Genomic DNA, 14,031 nt, shown 5'->3' on the forward strand with positions numbered 1-14,031 from the left:
ACCGGACCCCGCACGGCGCATGTATGTGTACACCGTACTTCCTCCACGTGTGTGGCATCGACCTAGCAGCCACGAGCTCGTCGTGCGCCTAATCAATCTTTCCTCGTCCGACGACGCCTTGGTCTGTCGGGAACAGGCCCACCGAGACTCGAAGCGGATACTCGGCCTCTCCGCGCCTACCCGCCTAATCATAGTCGACGATCACGACGTTGCTCTCGCCGTCGACCACCACGTTCGGTGGCGGGATGTCCCCGTGCACCCACCCCGCCCGCGATAAAGCCTCCACGGCGGCGGTGAGCACCGAACCCCCGTACTTATCTTCCAGCGTCACCCCGTCCACACGGTCCATCACGACCATCTGCAAGCCCTTGGAGCTGAGACCCCGAAACCGCTCCGCGAGCGCAGCACAGTGATGCAGCGGCGGGGCCAGCGCCTTCGATGCCACGAATTCGTGCACCTCCCTGCCGCAGGTCTCCGCAAACCCGACCACGAGCAGGCCCGCGTTTCCCGCGCTGCCCTGCTTCTGCGCGAGGAGCGTCTTGCACGCCGCGTGCGGCTGGAGCCCCCTCAGGTAGACAAACCCGGTCTCCTCGCCGGCGCTCGTGCTTGGAGAACCGGCGATTCTCGGGAAGAATCGAGCAAAGGAGCGGCGGCCTGGCTTGACATTCGTCTGGTACCACGCGCAGAGTCGCTCGACGGCATGGCCGAGGGACACGAGCACCAGCGCCAGCCTGTCTGCGCATACGACGCCCAGATCGTTGGGGAAGTCCTGCCCGTCAGCGTCGTCCTCGCCGACGTACATCCAACCCGTGAAACGCTGCACGTCCACCCGGTCGAGCAACACGGCCCCCATGACGCACACGTGGGGGCCCGCGATCGCGAGGCGGATGCTCGGGCAGCAGCTCGCGTAGAGAAGCTCCTCGCGCTGCACACGGGGGCTCGGTCACCGAACTCGTGCGCGATGATGAGCACCGGCGCCGCGCTCGCCGATGGGTCCATCCAGTATTGCAGGTACGAGAGCTCCGCCTGCTCTCCCGGGCCAGTCCCCGCGGTTCCCATCTCCGCCCGGTCCTCAACTATCAAAGGTGCCACGGTGCCCTCAGACGACGTGTCCAACGACACCGACAGGGAGACGGCGCAGTGACGGTCGGGCGAGGTATGTTCGAGGTTGACGGTTCCGACCGAGTCCGTTCCGAGCAACTGGAAAATGTGTTCTCTCGCGCATTCGGCGCGCTCCGGCTCGTCGTTCTCCAGACAAGACAAGGACGACATCAGGGTCTGCGTCAATCTAACCATCTCGACAGAGGCTGGGGTGTCCTTGTTGAACAGGTCCTTGCGTAATTGTGCGAACACGGGGTTATAAAGCTCAATCGGGGGGGCCTTGTTGCCGAAGGCTGCACCATCCCTTTGCCCGTCGAGGATCCTGGCAAGCCCTTTCTGATACCGGGGAAAGGCAGCCGCCTTGGCATTATGCGGAGGAGGTCCCAGCTTCCGCACCGCGTGTTGGAGTCTTTGCAAACCTCACAGAGCGCCTCGGCAGCTCTCAGCGGTGTGGAAGTCGCGAGCTTGTATAACTTACAGTCCCAATACCACTTGGGTTCGCGAGGCTTATCGTCGAGTTCATCCTCCGGGGGCGCAAGGTTGTTTTCTATGACCCGACCCATCTTCACCAGGAAAGCAACACATTTCGGGTCTCCCTCGGCCTTGGGGTAATAATAGTTTATCGGGAATAAACTCTGGCACGTCTGCGCGGTATGGATCAAATCCAGGTATCGATACATGTCTTGGTGCGTAACGTCAGCCACGCGGAGGGGTTCTCTAGGCTGATCACCTTTTGCGCGGCGACGCATAGAGTCTGGGGTGCTCACTGGCCCGGTAAATGTCAATGTCAAGGGGGTCAAAGTTGATCGACGAGGTTTTGCGAAAGCTGCCTCGTATTTCGTGGATGAGCTTTTCGATGGTCTCGCCCGTGCCCCTTGTGGGATACACTTCACCCCTGGGCGTATTCACGGTCGAGACCCGACATTTCTCGTTGGGCTCGCCAACGACGAGGAAGTGGATGCGCATTGAGCTTCGTGGTCCGGGAGCCATGTTGGTTCGAATGGAAAACCGCAAGTGCGCGTGGACAGGCGTGGACAGGCGTGGACGTGCGTGAACCACATCGGGAGAAGCGCACAAATCTGCCCAAATCTGGCGACGCCTGGCAAGGTCGGCGAAACCCGACATGGGCTTGCCGCTTGCCAGCCCGGGTGTGTTCTTGAGCTTTCACCAGGCTTCCCGGATCACAGTCGACGTCTCTATGCGGTCTCGTATAGGTTGGTTCAAGTACAGTACAACTACGAGATGCAAGAGACATCCTGCACTATGCTCTCCAATGAGTTCATGCTGTGAGACCCGTTCGATGGTGTTTTCCTCATCCCAGACTATCTCGGGTAATGATACCCTCGACATATTCCGAGAAGTACTGTACATGCACTTGCACTTATTTGTACCATGCACCCCGCTCGAAACTCGAAGCCCGAAGCTTCATAAACCATCCGATTCCCATTTCGATACAGTACATACAAAAGAGCCGTCCGTCCACTACAGTGCCGCCGATCCGCCGATCCTTACATGTCTTGATCCGAGCAAGCAAGCAAAAAGAAAACGAAACCAAAAACCAAAAACAACCTGTATGAAAATCGCGGAATAAATGCTTGCCCTGCCCTGCCCTGCCCTGCCCTGCCCTGCCCTGCCCTGCCCTGTTCTGCCTGCCTGCCTGCCTGCCTGCCTTCTCATCTGCGCCTCCGCGGGGCGTCCGCGCGTATCTGTCAGACCAGACCCCGCACGGCGCATGTGTGTGTACGTCCGCAAGGGGCAGAGCGCGACGCCCGCTCTGCGCACCCAGCCTGCCGCGAGCTCACAACTCCATCTCCATCTCCATCCCGTCCCACTCCTCCTCCTCCTCTTCTTCTTCTTCCTTCACACTATACCCAACGCCAACCCCGCTCGCCCCGTCCTCGTCCAGCCCATACCGGCTGACGCTGACCCGTCCGCGCGAGCTAAACCCGTACGGCTGGTGCTCCCGCAACTCGTCCTCCGCCTCCGCCTCAACCTCCACAAACTCGCTCTCGTCGCTCCCCGGCACGCTCATCGAGCGCGAGCGCGACGATGCAGACGCAGACGCAGACACCGACACCGACACGAACGACGAGCGCGGGACCGACCACGCGCTCGCGCTCGCGCCGCCGTCCGTGCGCGCGTACGAGTACGACAGCGCGCTCTCTGGCCGCAGCGACACGGGCGACCCCCACGGCTCGGACCCGTCGCCGGGAGACGCGCGGCGCGGGCCCTCGTGCGCATACGGCGACATCGTCCGCACCGCGCCCATCATCGCCTCGCGCGCCCCGGCGGAGCCCGTGGGCACGCCGAGCACGCCCGGGCGGACGTGCGTGACGCCGCCGGCGCCGGGGATCGGGTACTCGTGTAGGCGCGGGCGCGTCGAGGCGGGGCGCGACGACGACAGCGCTGAGGGCGCCGGGACCGAACTCGACGCCGGGCGCACGGCGTACGGCGCGGGGAACGGCGCGGACCTAGGCACCGCCAGCGCGTGTGTGGACTCTGCGGAGACGGCGGGCGGTGGGAGGAGCCCGCCAGAGAGGAAGGACGGCCAGTACGAGCGGTCGTCGGGGAGGGACGAGCCGCCCAAGGCGGATGGCGACATGTGTGATAGGATGGCGGCCGCCTGGAAGCGAAGAGTGCGTCGGTGCGTGAAGAAGAATGATGCGGATCGGGGTAGCGTGCATACCTCCATCAACTGCACTTGCTGGTGCTTGCTCAACAAAAATTTGGATGCCTCCCGCCAGTGCGGAGAGTGCTCCCATCGATGCTTGATCAGGCACGACGGATGGCGATAGACCTGCAATAAAAATATTTGAGATTCCACTGCTGAAGAAGGACCACATATATGGGTACCTTGGAGCAACTCTCGCACGTAAAAATAGTTCCCCTCTTCTTACCATTTTTGGCCAAGCTACCATCATTCTTGGTATCTTGAGCGCCGTTGCGATCTCCGCCGTCGGTCAGGTATTCGGGTGACTGAATATGCACAGAAAATATGTATTCGTCGTCCAGAGATATCGATCGCGCCATCCCAGCGCGCTGTGCGGATGTATCACTCGGACGTGATCGCGGTATGCTCAAGCTCGCTGAAGCAGAGACGGTAGATATTGCCGTGGACGCAGGAGCGAGCGGGGGTGAAGATGAAAGCGAGAGATTGGCCAACGCCGTGAGGGCTGCCGCAGCAGTCTGAAGCCCGACCGGCCTGTGCAGGGCGGATTCCGAGGATCAGTGCTCTCCGAACCTCGTGCAGCAGAAATCTTGGGACCTACGAAGGACGTGTAGCGGCGTCTCGGGCGTCGCTGATCCTCTTCTTGACCTGGCTGGAGGACGACAGACGACGGTGCTTGAGCCCATTATATACCGCCACTCCGGTACTCGTAAGTCGAGGCCCAACGCTTGCTCCGACGCTGCTACTCGTGAGGCTTGCACCGGGCTGAGAATCTTCCATTCCGTCAATATTCGCCTGGGCCACATCTTCCTTCCTAGTAGGTATAGGTATGGGCGCTGCACTGGCTGCCGCTATAGATAACGACAGCAAACTGAGACCACCGCCTTCGCGCTACAAATATGCATGAGCCCTCGCATCGCCCGCAGCTCAACGAACCACTCACCGGTCTGGGTGACATCTCTGCTCGCATCGAGACCGACAGGTGGGGGCAGAATTCACACAGGATAGAAATGGAGTGTGTAAGACAATGAGATACGTGGGCGGGTTGCGGTATGCGGTAAAGTACAAAGATGGGTTTCAGGTGGTACAACGCGCATGAATGGGCATCTCTAGAAAATACTCCGTGTGGTTCAGGAAGCCATGGCGGGGGGCGATAGCCGAAACAAAGGAAGAAGGCTCCCCTTGACTTGCAGCTGAAGCTTGTACGCCTGAAACTGACAAAATTTAAGGTCCGCCCAAATTTCGGTGCGCGTATCTTTGGATCCTGTCACTCCCTCCGAGCGTTCCATCTCGGTTCAACGACTGCATCTCCATCCTTGCACGGAATGGACTAGACAACCACAAGCAAGCAGATATCTAGGGCATCTGACATTCTGAATGCGAGAGAGTCTCGGTCAACGTGGCAGGTGACGGAGCGCCTGAAGTGATCCAGAAGTGAAGTACACGTTAAATGAATGATGGATACAGTGGTGCGCATCATCAAAGATGTGTCTATTCACCAGCCAGCATAACGACACTGGTGCTTTATGGATTCGCACTTTGTGGACGCGCAAGTTGTCCAATGACCACAGACTGAAGCGCTGCATGGTGCCCAAGGCTTTGAGCCCTGATGCCTGATGCATTGATGCCTGATGCATTGATGCTCTTGTATCATTCAGCGCGGTGCTGGCTCCCAGTGAGTGGTCCCAAAACGTCAGAGGCGACAGTTTATTGTAGGCCTTGTTATCGTAAGGATGATCTATGTCCAGACTCCAGAAGGCGTGGCTGGGTTTTGGAAAGGCACATATCAAAGTCCTTAGGCCTTGGCCGTTGACGAGATGTATATAATCTTTGTAGCGGGCGCATTATCCTACTGATAAACCGAGCTTCCTCATTGATCCCCTTTATTTCCTTGATATGAAGGTTTGTCTCCGTCTGTCGTCCACGATCCGTCATGTATAACGGCGCATAAACACACAAAAAACTAGGTCAGATGCCGATCGTGATTTTTTCAGAGACGCTAATGCACGTTTGTACGGCAGAACATTGCAAATCTACAATACTGCCATCGGGGCTGATGAGACAGCTCTAAGATTGATTCCGATGGTAGAGGATACCACCAGTGCAGAACATACCAGACGCCGCCAATCGGAATATCGCCGCGCGTTCACCATCGTGTAAGTGAATATTCCAGCAAGGGCAAGATCGATGAGGATGTGTATCAGTGACAAGAATATGATGGTTCGTGTAATAAATGAATGCTGGTGACAAGGAAAGGGATGGGTGCAGACCTGGGGATGCATGGAAAGCAGTGATATGTGATCTCGAATCCAAAGAATGCGCGTGCGTGTAATCGTGAAGAAAACCTACGTGCAGGGTACTGGAACCGAGTGTTCAGCGACAGTATGCAGCGATAGCAGTGTCAAGAAGTTCAAAATACGTATATACTAAGAAAGCAACGAAGTAATTCATCTATAAATAATGTCCCATTCGTGCCATGACGAACACCAATTAAAACGCATGAGATAAAGAAATGGCAGGCCCGCCAAAGTCGCGGATCCGCGAGAGTTGAACGAGTATTTTCGTTTCGCAACCCCTGTCAGGTAGCATTGGACATGTTTGACGATGCAAGCGTTTAGCCCCGCGCGAGCGCATTCTGTATGCTAAAAAGACCACGATTGATCCACTCTTCCGGGGAGACGCGGTCCGGATGGTCACTCCTATCGGCGAAGATGTGGTCGTTGGACGACGAGAATGCCCAGTCTGCGGGGTTGGGCGCGGGGGTAGCGGTGATTGCACGCAACTCATTCCCTAAAGACGACATAGACGAACGCAAGAAAGCGCCAAGATAGCAAAAAGGCCGTTAGTGTGAGACCAGGAGAAGACGAGAAGCGCGACATACGGATGATGTTGTTCGTGAAGTGGTCCATGTTCTATACGATGCGTAACAGAAGGTGAGAGACAATCCCGGAAACCTACGCGCACATATGTCACTTACGAGATCGTTCTTGTCATAGCCTAGGATGTGATCATGGAAGTTGTCATAGTCAGGATCAGCCGGCCGACTTGCGCATCAGGCTTGACCACTTACCGAAAGGATCTAGAGATAACGGGAGCAGTCAGCAGACGATCCACGATGCGAAAAAAGTTTATAACCCACTTTCAATCTCTTCACCGGCTACGAGGAAGCCAAAAAAGATAAAGCTCTGTTGGGTGTTGGGAATGACGTTCAAGCTCCACGAACTCCTGAAGAGAACGACATACCGCAACGGTTGTTCCGGGGATGGTGACCCATTTCAAGGTACCCCAAAGTTGAAATGGCTACGGAATGTCAGATAGGTACAAACGGGTTCAGCCGAGCAGCTTACCAAGGCGAGGCAATAAAGAATGGTAACAGACCATAGATGAATGGAATATCTGATGAACCGATTATTTGAACTGGCTGGAGCAGAAACATCGCTTACTTACGAGAAGGGAATAGGTGTTGTCAAAATCCTCTCTAGACCAGTCAGAGCATCAACAAGCTGATTCAGTGTGGTGATCAACATGGCTTGGAGAGCACGTTAGGTTTGGATAACATGAGAAACCGACATCACATACTAGTCGTGGGCGGATCAATCGCCTTGCGGGCCTGTAACGCTGAGATGTACGAGCTCTATCAAAGGATTAGCACCGAAGATATCGTCCAGATAGAGGACGCCATACAAGGTATAACGATATCTCCAAGGGCAAGTTGTGAGTGACGTTGCGGTTGCGCATTTTAGCCCTCAACCTGGCGCCCTTCTTGCCTTTTACTTCCTTTCCCCGCTTCGTCAACATCTTGACCAAGAGCGAGAAGGGGAACAAGTCGAAGAGGTGGTACTTTGGCGGCATGCGAGCAGGCAGAAGCTCTTCACCAAAGATAGAGTCCTTGCCACTTCGAATCGCACTCTGACTGATACTCGGTCTTCCATTGGTCATGATGGGCTCCAAGAAAGTCGCTTTTCCGCCAGGGGCCGTGACGGGAAGAGGAAGCTGCGGCTCAGATACGGACGACGGAATGGTCGGCATAGGTGGAAATGGCGATCGTGATTGACCGGATTCAGACAGACGAATATTTGGGTGCGATATAGAGGTGCGGTGGCTTGTGATACTGCGGATGTCCGATGTCCGATGGTGGATGGAAGGCGAACGAACCGAGGGCGATTTCGGTGAGGTTGGGAGTTCGGAGGTCAAGTCGACGGCCGAGGGCAAGCCGGCAGGGAGCGCGTAAGCCGGCAGACATTTGACCAAGTGGTACAGGTCGACGTAATAGATACTTTCCTCGCCGCGCAGGTAGTGCTTTACAGCGACGCTGAATGCCTCCACAAGGTTGAGGACTGTCTTCTTCTCGATGATGACACGCGCTTTTTTCTCGTCGGCAGGCATTGAGTCAGGGCCGATCGCCATCGTGTCTTGTCACGTAGATATTTTAGTCACCTCTGTCGGAAGCACTGCCACGGAAGAAGCTCACCAGGGACATGGAACCATACTAAACGCGCAAAGGTTCTACTCGCTAGAACGATCTGCGACCAGTACCTTCTCCCTTCGTTGTATCGTTCGAAACTGGATGTCGTTCTATACGAGATGACGAAACCAAGCACAGTACCGAGGCTGTTGGATCAAGCAACAAGGTCAGAATTGATGCAGACGACGACTGAGATGCCCTTTGAATGAAAACTGTGATTGATGTAAAACGTCCACTCCCCGAATATGTGCCTGATGGATGTAGACGCACGTTGGTCCTTTACGCAGACACATCCCTTTACGGCCAGATTCAAGCCGTTTTCTCGACACAGGGGGCAGTGGTGACACTTGAATGACATGGGGAACATAAAGGCTTACACAGTAAGAAGGGTGGGCTGGATGACCAGCTTATGGTGTGTGAGCGCGTTGATGCACGATATGGCGGTCGACCAACCGCCGAAGAAGATGAGAATGTGCCAACATCTGAAGAGTGCTGTCGCAAGGATGGCGTTTATGAGCGTCGGCCAAAACCTGCGAGGAGCCGCGAATGGATCGGGAGGATTGATCCCCACAAAATGACCGTCGTGAGCAGCAGTGTCCATGAATGACAGAGAAAAAGAAAAGAAAGAAACGGAGGAGAAGTTTGGGGTGAAAGGCTGCGAAAGTCGACAACCGTTACTGCTTATACGGGCTCATGTCGTAAGCGCTGATGCAGATGGCCAGAATTTGATCATCACACAGTGAGGGAACGGCGAGGCCTCACAGTCATGAGCTCACAGAGAAAAGCATCAACACACTGCAATATCAAGAGACGCCTTGAAACACCTCAGCCAAGGCTGCGCAAGCGAAGGGACGATGATAGTGTTGTTATTATGGGACCTGTTAATAACATAAAAGCACCAATGCTAGAATGGTTACGCGGCGCAATGGCGCAATGGTAGTGTGTTTGGCCTGCTGACATCGTAGGAGAATATTGACCACCGCGTGACTCGAACGTTTGCCGTAAGGTTGCAGGCTCGAGTCCTGCAGTGGTCAAAAGAATGCTTTTGCGCATACTCTATTTTGATCCCCATCAGTTAACCTTGTTTTTTCTGTACCCATTACGATCCATGCCATGCAGCGATTGGGGCTATCAAGGAGTAACAAGGGCTTGCACTGGAGTCTCAAGGGACGGAACCCCATCCTCGGGTTGGGGTTGCAAACCACGACGCGGCTGCTAGCCACGTGGAAAGGCCTTGACTCGATATAGCAGCACGCATGAGATTTGCTCTCTTTCAAAAGCTCAGAGCATCCAACTTCCGCCCGTCGCGTTCTCCCTCTCTTTGTAGATACATCTCCGAAATGGCGACGACTGCCGTAAACAAGGATACCCATCCGTTCTCGAAGCCCCAGTTCGAGGCTTTGCTGAACCGCAGGTTCTTCTACGCCCCCGCTTTCGAGATCTACGGCGGTGAGTGCGATTTCATCTGAAGGCCCGCAGGACCCGCGGCGCTGATACTCGCGATGCGTCTTGCGTAGGTGTGGCCGGTCTGTACGATTACGGTCCCCCGGGCTCCTCTCTCCAGGCCAACATCATTGCGGAATGGCGCAAACACTTCATCATCGAGGAGCACATGCTCGAGATCGACTCTACCATCATGACCCCTGCCCCCGTATTCGAAACATCTGGACACGTCGCCAGATTTGCGGATTGGATGGTCAAGGACACGAAGACAGGTGACGTTTTGCGTGCCGACCACCTGGTCAAAAATGTGCTTGAAGCACGGCTCGCTGGAGATAAGGAGGCCAGGGGCCTTGCAGCGCAGCCGCCAAAGGAGGAGGACAAGAAGAGAAAGAAGAAGAACGCGAAGGCCGTCGCGGTTCAGCTGGCGGACGAGGTGGTGAAGGAATACGACATCATCCTGGCTCAGGTGGGTATCCGTGGACTTCTCTACGCGAATTGACTGCCGATTCTGCGTCCAGCTCGACAACTACTCTGGCCCTGAGCTCGGAGAGCTGTGCATCAAACACAACATCAGAAATCCTGACACCGACAACGAGGTGGGCGAGCCTCAGCAGTTTAATCTCATGTTCAAAAGCAGCATCGGTCCCACCGGGCAACATCCTGGGTAAGCCACGTCCCTCTGTCCTTCCGACGGAATATCCAATGCATCTTCCAGGTACCTGCGACCCGAAACCGCACAGGGTCACTTCCTGAACTTCTCTCGCCTCCTCGAATTCAACAACGGACGGGTCCCCTTCGCCTCCGCACAAATCGGCCGCTCGTTCCGCAATGAAATCTCCCCGCGCGCCGGTCTGCTGCGCGTGCGCGAGTTCACGATGGCCGAGATCGAGCACTTTGTCGATCCCGAGGACAAGCGGCACGAGCGCTTCCGGGAGGTGCGGCACGTCGTTCTGGACCTGCTCGACCGCGACGTGCAAGTCGGCGGGAGCACGCAGATCACGAAGATGAGCGTCGGCGACGCCGTCGACAAGGGCATCATCGCGAACGAGACCCTCGGATATTTCCTCGCGCGCATCTACCAGTACCTGGTCAAGATTGGCATCAACCCGAAGCGGCTGCGGTTCCGCCAGCATATGGCAAACGAGATGGCGCACTACGCGACAGACTGCTGGGACGCGGAGATCGAGAACTCGTATGGGTGGACAGAGTGCGTTGGCTGCGCGGACCGCGCGGCGTACGACTTGACCGTGCACTCGAACAAGACCGGCCACCCACTCATTGTTCGCCAGGCGTTGAAGGAGCCTATCGTGACAGAGAAGCTCGTCGCCGAATTCAACAAGAAGCTGCTTGGGAAGACGTTTGGTAAGGACTCTGCCGTGCTGCAACAGATGTTCAGTGCATATGACGAGGGTCATTTGGAGAAGATTCAGGGTGAGCTGACTCAGGGGTTCGTGTTCTATATTTTCTATCATCGTTGCGTCACAGGGCTGATGGATGCGGCATTAGCGCTACCACGGTGGTCACCCCTGAAGGCAGACAACTGGAGCTGACCGCGGATGTATTGAGTATAGAGCGGAAGACGTTCAAGCAATCAGGTCAGTTGTTTCGATCCTCGCAAAGGGTGTTTCTAATTCAGCCCTCGCCTCTGATCCGCCAGTCCGCGAGTATACCCCCAACGTCATTGAGCCCTCTTTCGGTCTGGGTCGCATCCTGTACGTCCTGCTCGAGCATAATTTCTGGGCGCGTGAGCAAGATGTCGAACGTGGCGTGAGTGTCTAGCCCATTCGCGCCGAGTTCTACGCCCCTGTCTCATCGGGTCGTTTGCACCCTCGCATCTGCCGTGCTCAGGTGCTCTCCTTGCCACCGGTGGTCGCGCCGACCAAGGTGCTGATCGTGCCATTGAGCGCGAAAGAGGAATTCGACCCGCTGATCCAGGAAGTTTGTACGTCTCGCCCTCGCGTCATTTAGGCATGGCGGGTTCTCATCCCTTCCTTCCTTCCCTTCGCCTCTCCTTTCGCCTCTGGGTGTCGCGTGCGCCGGAAACAGCTTCGAAGCTGCGCAGGGCCGGCGTGTTCTCACGCGTGGACGACTCGAACACATCGATCGGGAAGCGCTACGCGCGTAACGACGAACTCGGCACCCCGTTCGGTGTCACGCTGGACTTTGCATGTGGGTGTGCCTGCTCCTGTGCTGGTGGCGCTTATGACGCACCGAGTGCTAACCTCACCATCGGTCCTTTTCTTCCACAGCGGTCCAGAATCGCACGATGACGCTTCGGTGGGTGTTGTTTTTTGTCTCGAGGGCTCGCGATCATACCTGTAACGATGCGAATGGCAAGGTGCTGACGCAAGTATTTTTTTTTAAATTTCGGTCTGTTGCAGCGAGCGCGACACCACGGGTCAGCTGATCGGCAATATCGACGAAGTTATCGGCATCGTCACAGAACTCGTTGACGGGTCCATCGACTGGGCCGAGGCGTGTCGGAGACTGCCCGCATATGACGGTGTCCAAGCCGTCGAGTAAAGCTGCAGCCGTCAGCGTCCTCGGAGGACCAAGATTCCCTGGGGTGCGTCAAGGGCCCTCTCGAGCCGTGCGGGGGGAGTGAGGCTGGGACGGGAACGCGTCTTTGTTCGGCAGGGCCACACATACATACATGATTAACTTACAGGAGTGCTGGGAGGTAGAAGCCAAAAAGCAGAATAGAAGTCAGAAGTTTCCGGCGAGCGCGCTGCCCGATCCAGTTGATCGCATCTTGCGACGTCTCTGAGCGGAGCGGACGTCATCGTCCCTGGCAGGCATGCACAAGCGACGAGGGGACGTTGTTTCTGGGCCCGCTCGGCCTTGGGCCAGGATGATCGTGACGCAAGCAGGGGTGGCTACCCACACACACGCCCATTTGCGATCGCTCGCCGATATATGGCGCGCGCCACCCAGCGTCTCGCGTTCGTCAGCTCTCCCCCCGTCGTGGGCGTGGAACCCTTGCACGTCTGGGAAACGGACGCGATGCGATGACGCACCGATCGGACAGACGCGCTGGGAACGCGCTCGGGCACGGGGGCGTGGGGGCTGCCGTCGTGCGAGCGTGCGAGCGGAACGAGGTCCCGTGGTCTCAAGACGATCAGCTGACCCGCCCGATGCGTCAACACCGCGGGGGTAAGCGCAGGCGCTCGGGGATGCGTGCAGCATTGCGCGCGCACGCTCACCGTGGGCAGTCGCTGCGCCGGCCGTCACCTGTCCGCCGCAATGGGCAGCACGCTGAGATCTCGGACCCACGCACGACCCCAGGGCGATCGCAGCGGCTCCAGAGTGGGGCACGCTTGCCGCCGCCTGCGATGCTACACTAAACTTTACCAGAGCCCGACGAACAGGGACCGGGGCTGCTGGGGACGCCACGCATTCAGCGGCGGCTGATCGGGATCCCTGGGACGCAGATGGGCTAGGGCGCATGCCGTACGGCATCCGACGCCTTTCCTCACTGGCGAGTGCACTAGAGTACAGGGCTTGGGCGTGCGCTAGGGCAGCGCCCGCGTTCAGCAAGTCTTATTCCGATAACGTACATGGGTGCACATGCGGATGGATCGCAGGGTCCGGTATGGATGGGGGAGGAAGAAGTGTTTCCTGACCCGCCGGTCTACAAATGCGGCGCCAGATACGCAGGGCCCAGAATTGGGATGGGCGTTGATAACAAGATGCGGCTTCGGGCTGTTCTGGCTGGCTCTGGGCATCTCTGGCGTTGGACGCACGCGCGCAGGCAAGCTGAGGGGGAGACCGAGTGGATCCCTCCAACGCGACAGCGGAGTCAGGCGTGGTGATCGGCATGCGAAGAGGGCCCGCTCGCATTGCACATCCGCCCAGACCGTGCCCATGCTGGCCAAATGGACGACCGAAGATCCTGGTGCAAAGCGGGAATGGGGGACGCGACTCGAATGAATCGCTGCGATGGATTGCAGAGGGGCGAAACAAGTACGGTGGCTCGGTCTCTCCCGACGCACCAGGACGGTGGCGGATTCTGGCCGGAAGGGGTTGGGGGACGGGAAAGGCGAGAATTGGCACTGTTCCGAGCGGCCGCTTTTGGACGCGTTTTGGGCACTTGACCGGTGCGACTGAATATAGGCGCCCACGCCGCGTCGTCTCGTGTGCAGGGAGATCGCCGAGGGCCTGCTCTGACAGGAGCTCGTGGAGGACAGATACCGCGAGCGATGCCGGGAGGTCCACGGCTCGCCATAGAAATGGCCTTCTTTTTTGAGTTTGGGAGGTGTCGCGCACTCAATGGTTATTGATAAAGTGTGCGTCGCGAGGGACCGCTGTGGGTCGCCGCGCCTCGTTGCACCGCGCGGGCCGGGGATGGGCACAC

The 14,031-nt window shown here is 57.2% G+C and overlaps 7 protein-coding genes across 7 annotated transcripts; 1 reads left to right on the plus strand and 6 right to left on the minus strand.

Moving 5' to 3' along the window:
* Window positions 1–184: 184 nt before the first annotated feature.
* Window positions 185–2,226, minus strand: HETIRDRAFT_108155 (uncharacterized protein; the record flags this gene model as incomplete). Its single annotated transcript, XM_009554386.1, has 4 exons — window positions 185–925; window positions 973–1,520; window positions 1,580–1,783; window positions 1,869–2,226. 4 exons carry the CDS (start codon window positions 2,224–2,226, stop codon window positions 185–187), a joined length of 1,851 nt encoding a protein of 616 aa, XP_009552681.1.
* A 301-nt stretch (window positions 2,227–2,527) lies between these two features.
* On the minus strand, window positions 2,528–2,965 carry HETIRDRAFT_481934 (uncharacterized protein). The gene has a single exon (XM_009554388.1). It carries the CDS (start codon window positions 2,833–2,835, stop codon window positions 2,584–2,586), a length of 252 nt encoding a protein of 83 aa, XP_009552683.1. The 5' UTR covers window positions 2,836–2,965; the 3' UTR covers window positions 2,528–2,583.
* HETIRDRAFT_157601 (uncharacterized protein) lies at window positions 2,528–5,058 on the minus strand (the record flags this gene model as incomplete). Its single annotated transcript, XM_009554387.1, has 5 exons — window positions 2,528–3,724; window positions 3,788–3,898; window positions 3,955–4,303; window positions 4,371–4,653; window positions 4,989–5,058. 5 exons carry the CDS (start codon window positions 5,056–5,058, stop codon window positions 2,900–2,902), a joined length of 1,638 nt encoding a protein of 545 aa, XP_009552682.1. The 3' UTR covers window positions 2,528–2,899.
* A 744-nt stretch (window positions 5,059–5,802) lies between these two features.
* Window positions 5,803–6,051, minus strand: HETIRDRAFT_422976 (uncharacterized protein; the record flags this gene model as incomplete). Its single annotated transcript, XM_009554389.1, has 1 exon — window positions 5,803–6,051. The coding sequence occupies one exon, from the start codon at window positions 6,049–6,051 to the stop codon at window positions 5,803–5,805; it is 249 nt and encodes an 82-aa protein (XP_009552684.1).
* A 332-nt stretch (window positions 6,052–6,383) lies between these two features.
* HETIRDRAFT_120328 (uncharacterized protein) lies at window positions 6,384–8,835 on the minus strand (the record flags this gene model as incomplete). Its single annotated transcript, XM_009554390.1, has 13 exons — window positions 6,384–6,559; window positions 6,651–6,681; window positions 6,747–6,766; window positions 6,840–6,848; window positions 6,909–6,954; window positions 7,013–7,069; window positions 7,117–7,165; window positions 7,217–7,298; window positions 7,349–7,379; window positions 7,454–8,181; window positions 8,241–8,380; window positions 8,505–8,555; window positions 8,612–8,835. The coding sequence occupies 13 exons, from the start codon at window positions 8,833–8,835 to the stop codon at window positions 6,384–6,386; spliced, it is 1,644 nt and encodes a 547-aa protein (XP_009552685.1).
* A 739-nt stretch (window positions 8,836–9,574) lies between these two features.
* On the plus strand, window positions 9,575–12,399 carry HETIRDRAFT_67829 (uncharacterized protein; the record flags this gene model as incomplete). The annotated part of the gene is made up of 10 exons (XM_009554235.1): window positions 9,575–9,683; window positions 9,752–10,143; window positions 10,196–10,341; window positions 10,393–11,124; window positions 11,184–11,272; window positions 11,335–11,444; window positions 11,526–11,619; window positions 11,724–11,846; window positions 11,927–11,954; window positions 12,059–12,399. 10 exons carry the CDS (start codon window positions 9,575–9,577, stop codon window positions 12,198–12,200), a joined length of 1,965 nt encoding a protein of 654 aa, XP_009552530.1. The 3' UTR covers window positions 12,201–12,399.
* Window positions 12,384–13,902, minus strand: HETIRDRAFT_430694 (uncharacterized protein; the record flags this gene model as incomplete). The annotated part of the gene is made up of 5 exons (XM_009554391.1): window positions 12,384–12,664; window positions 12,695–12,908; window positions 12,951–13,216; window positions 13,421–13,569; window positions 13,670–13,902. The coding sequence occupies 5 exons, from the start codon at window positions 13,900–13,902 to the stop codon at window positions 12,384–12,386; spliced, it is 1,143 nt and encodes a 380-aa protein (XP_009552686.1).
* Window positions 13,903–14,031: the final 129 nt, after the last annotated feature.

The sequence above is a fragment of the Heterobasidion irregulare genome (genome assembly GCF_000320585.1).
Source record: "Heterobasidion irregulare TC 32-1 unplaced genomic scaffold scaffold_13, whole genome shotgun sequence".
Taxonomy (NCBI): domain Eukaryota; kingdom Fungi; phylum Basidiomycota; class Agaricomycetes; order Russulales; family Bondarzewiaceae; genus Heterobasidion; species Heterobasidion irregulare.

What these genes read in the sequence shown, in the direction of transcription:
- HETIRDRAFT_481934 (XM_009554388.1), bottom strand. Translation starts at nt 2,835, where the DNA reads ATGCGCCGTGCGGGGTCTGGTCTGACAGATACGCGCGGACGCCCCGCG.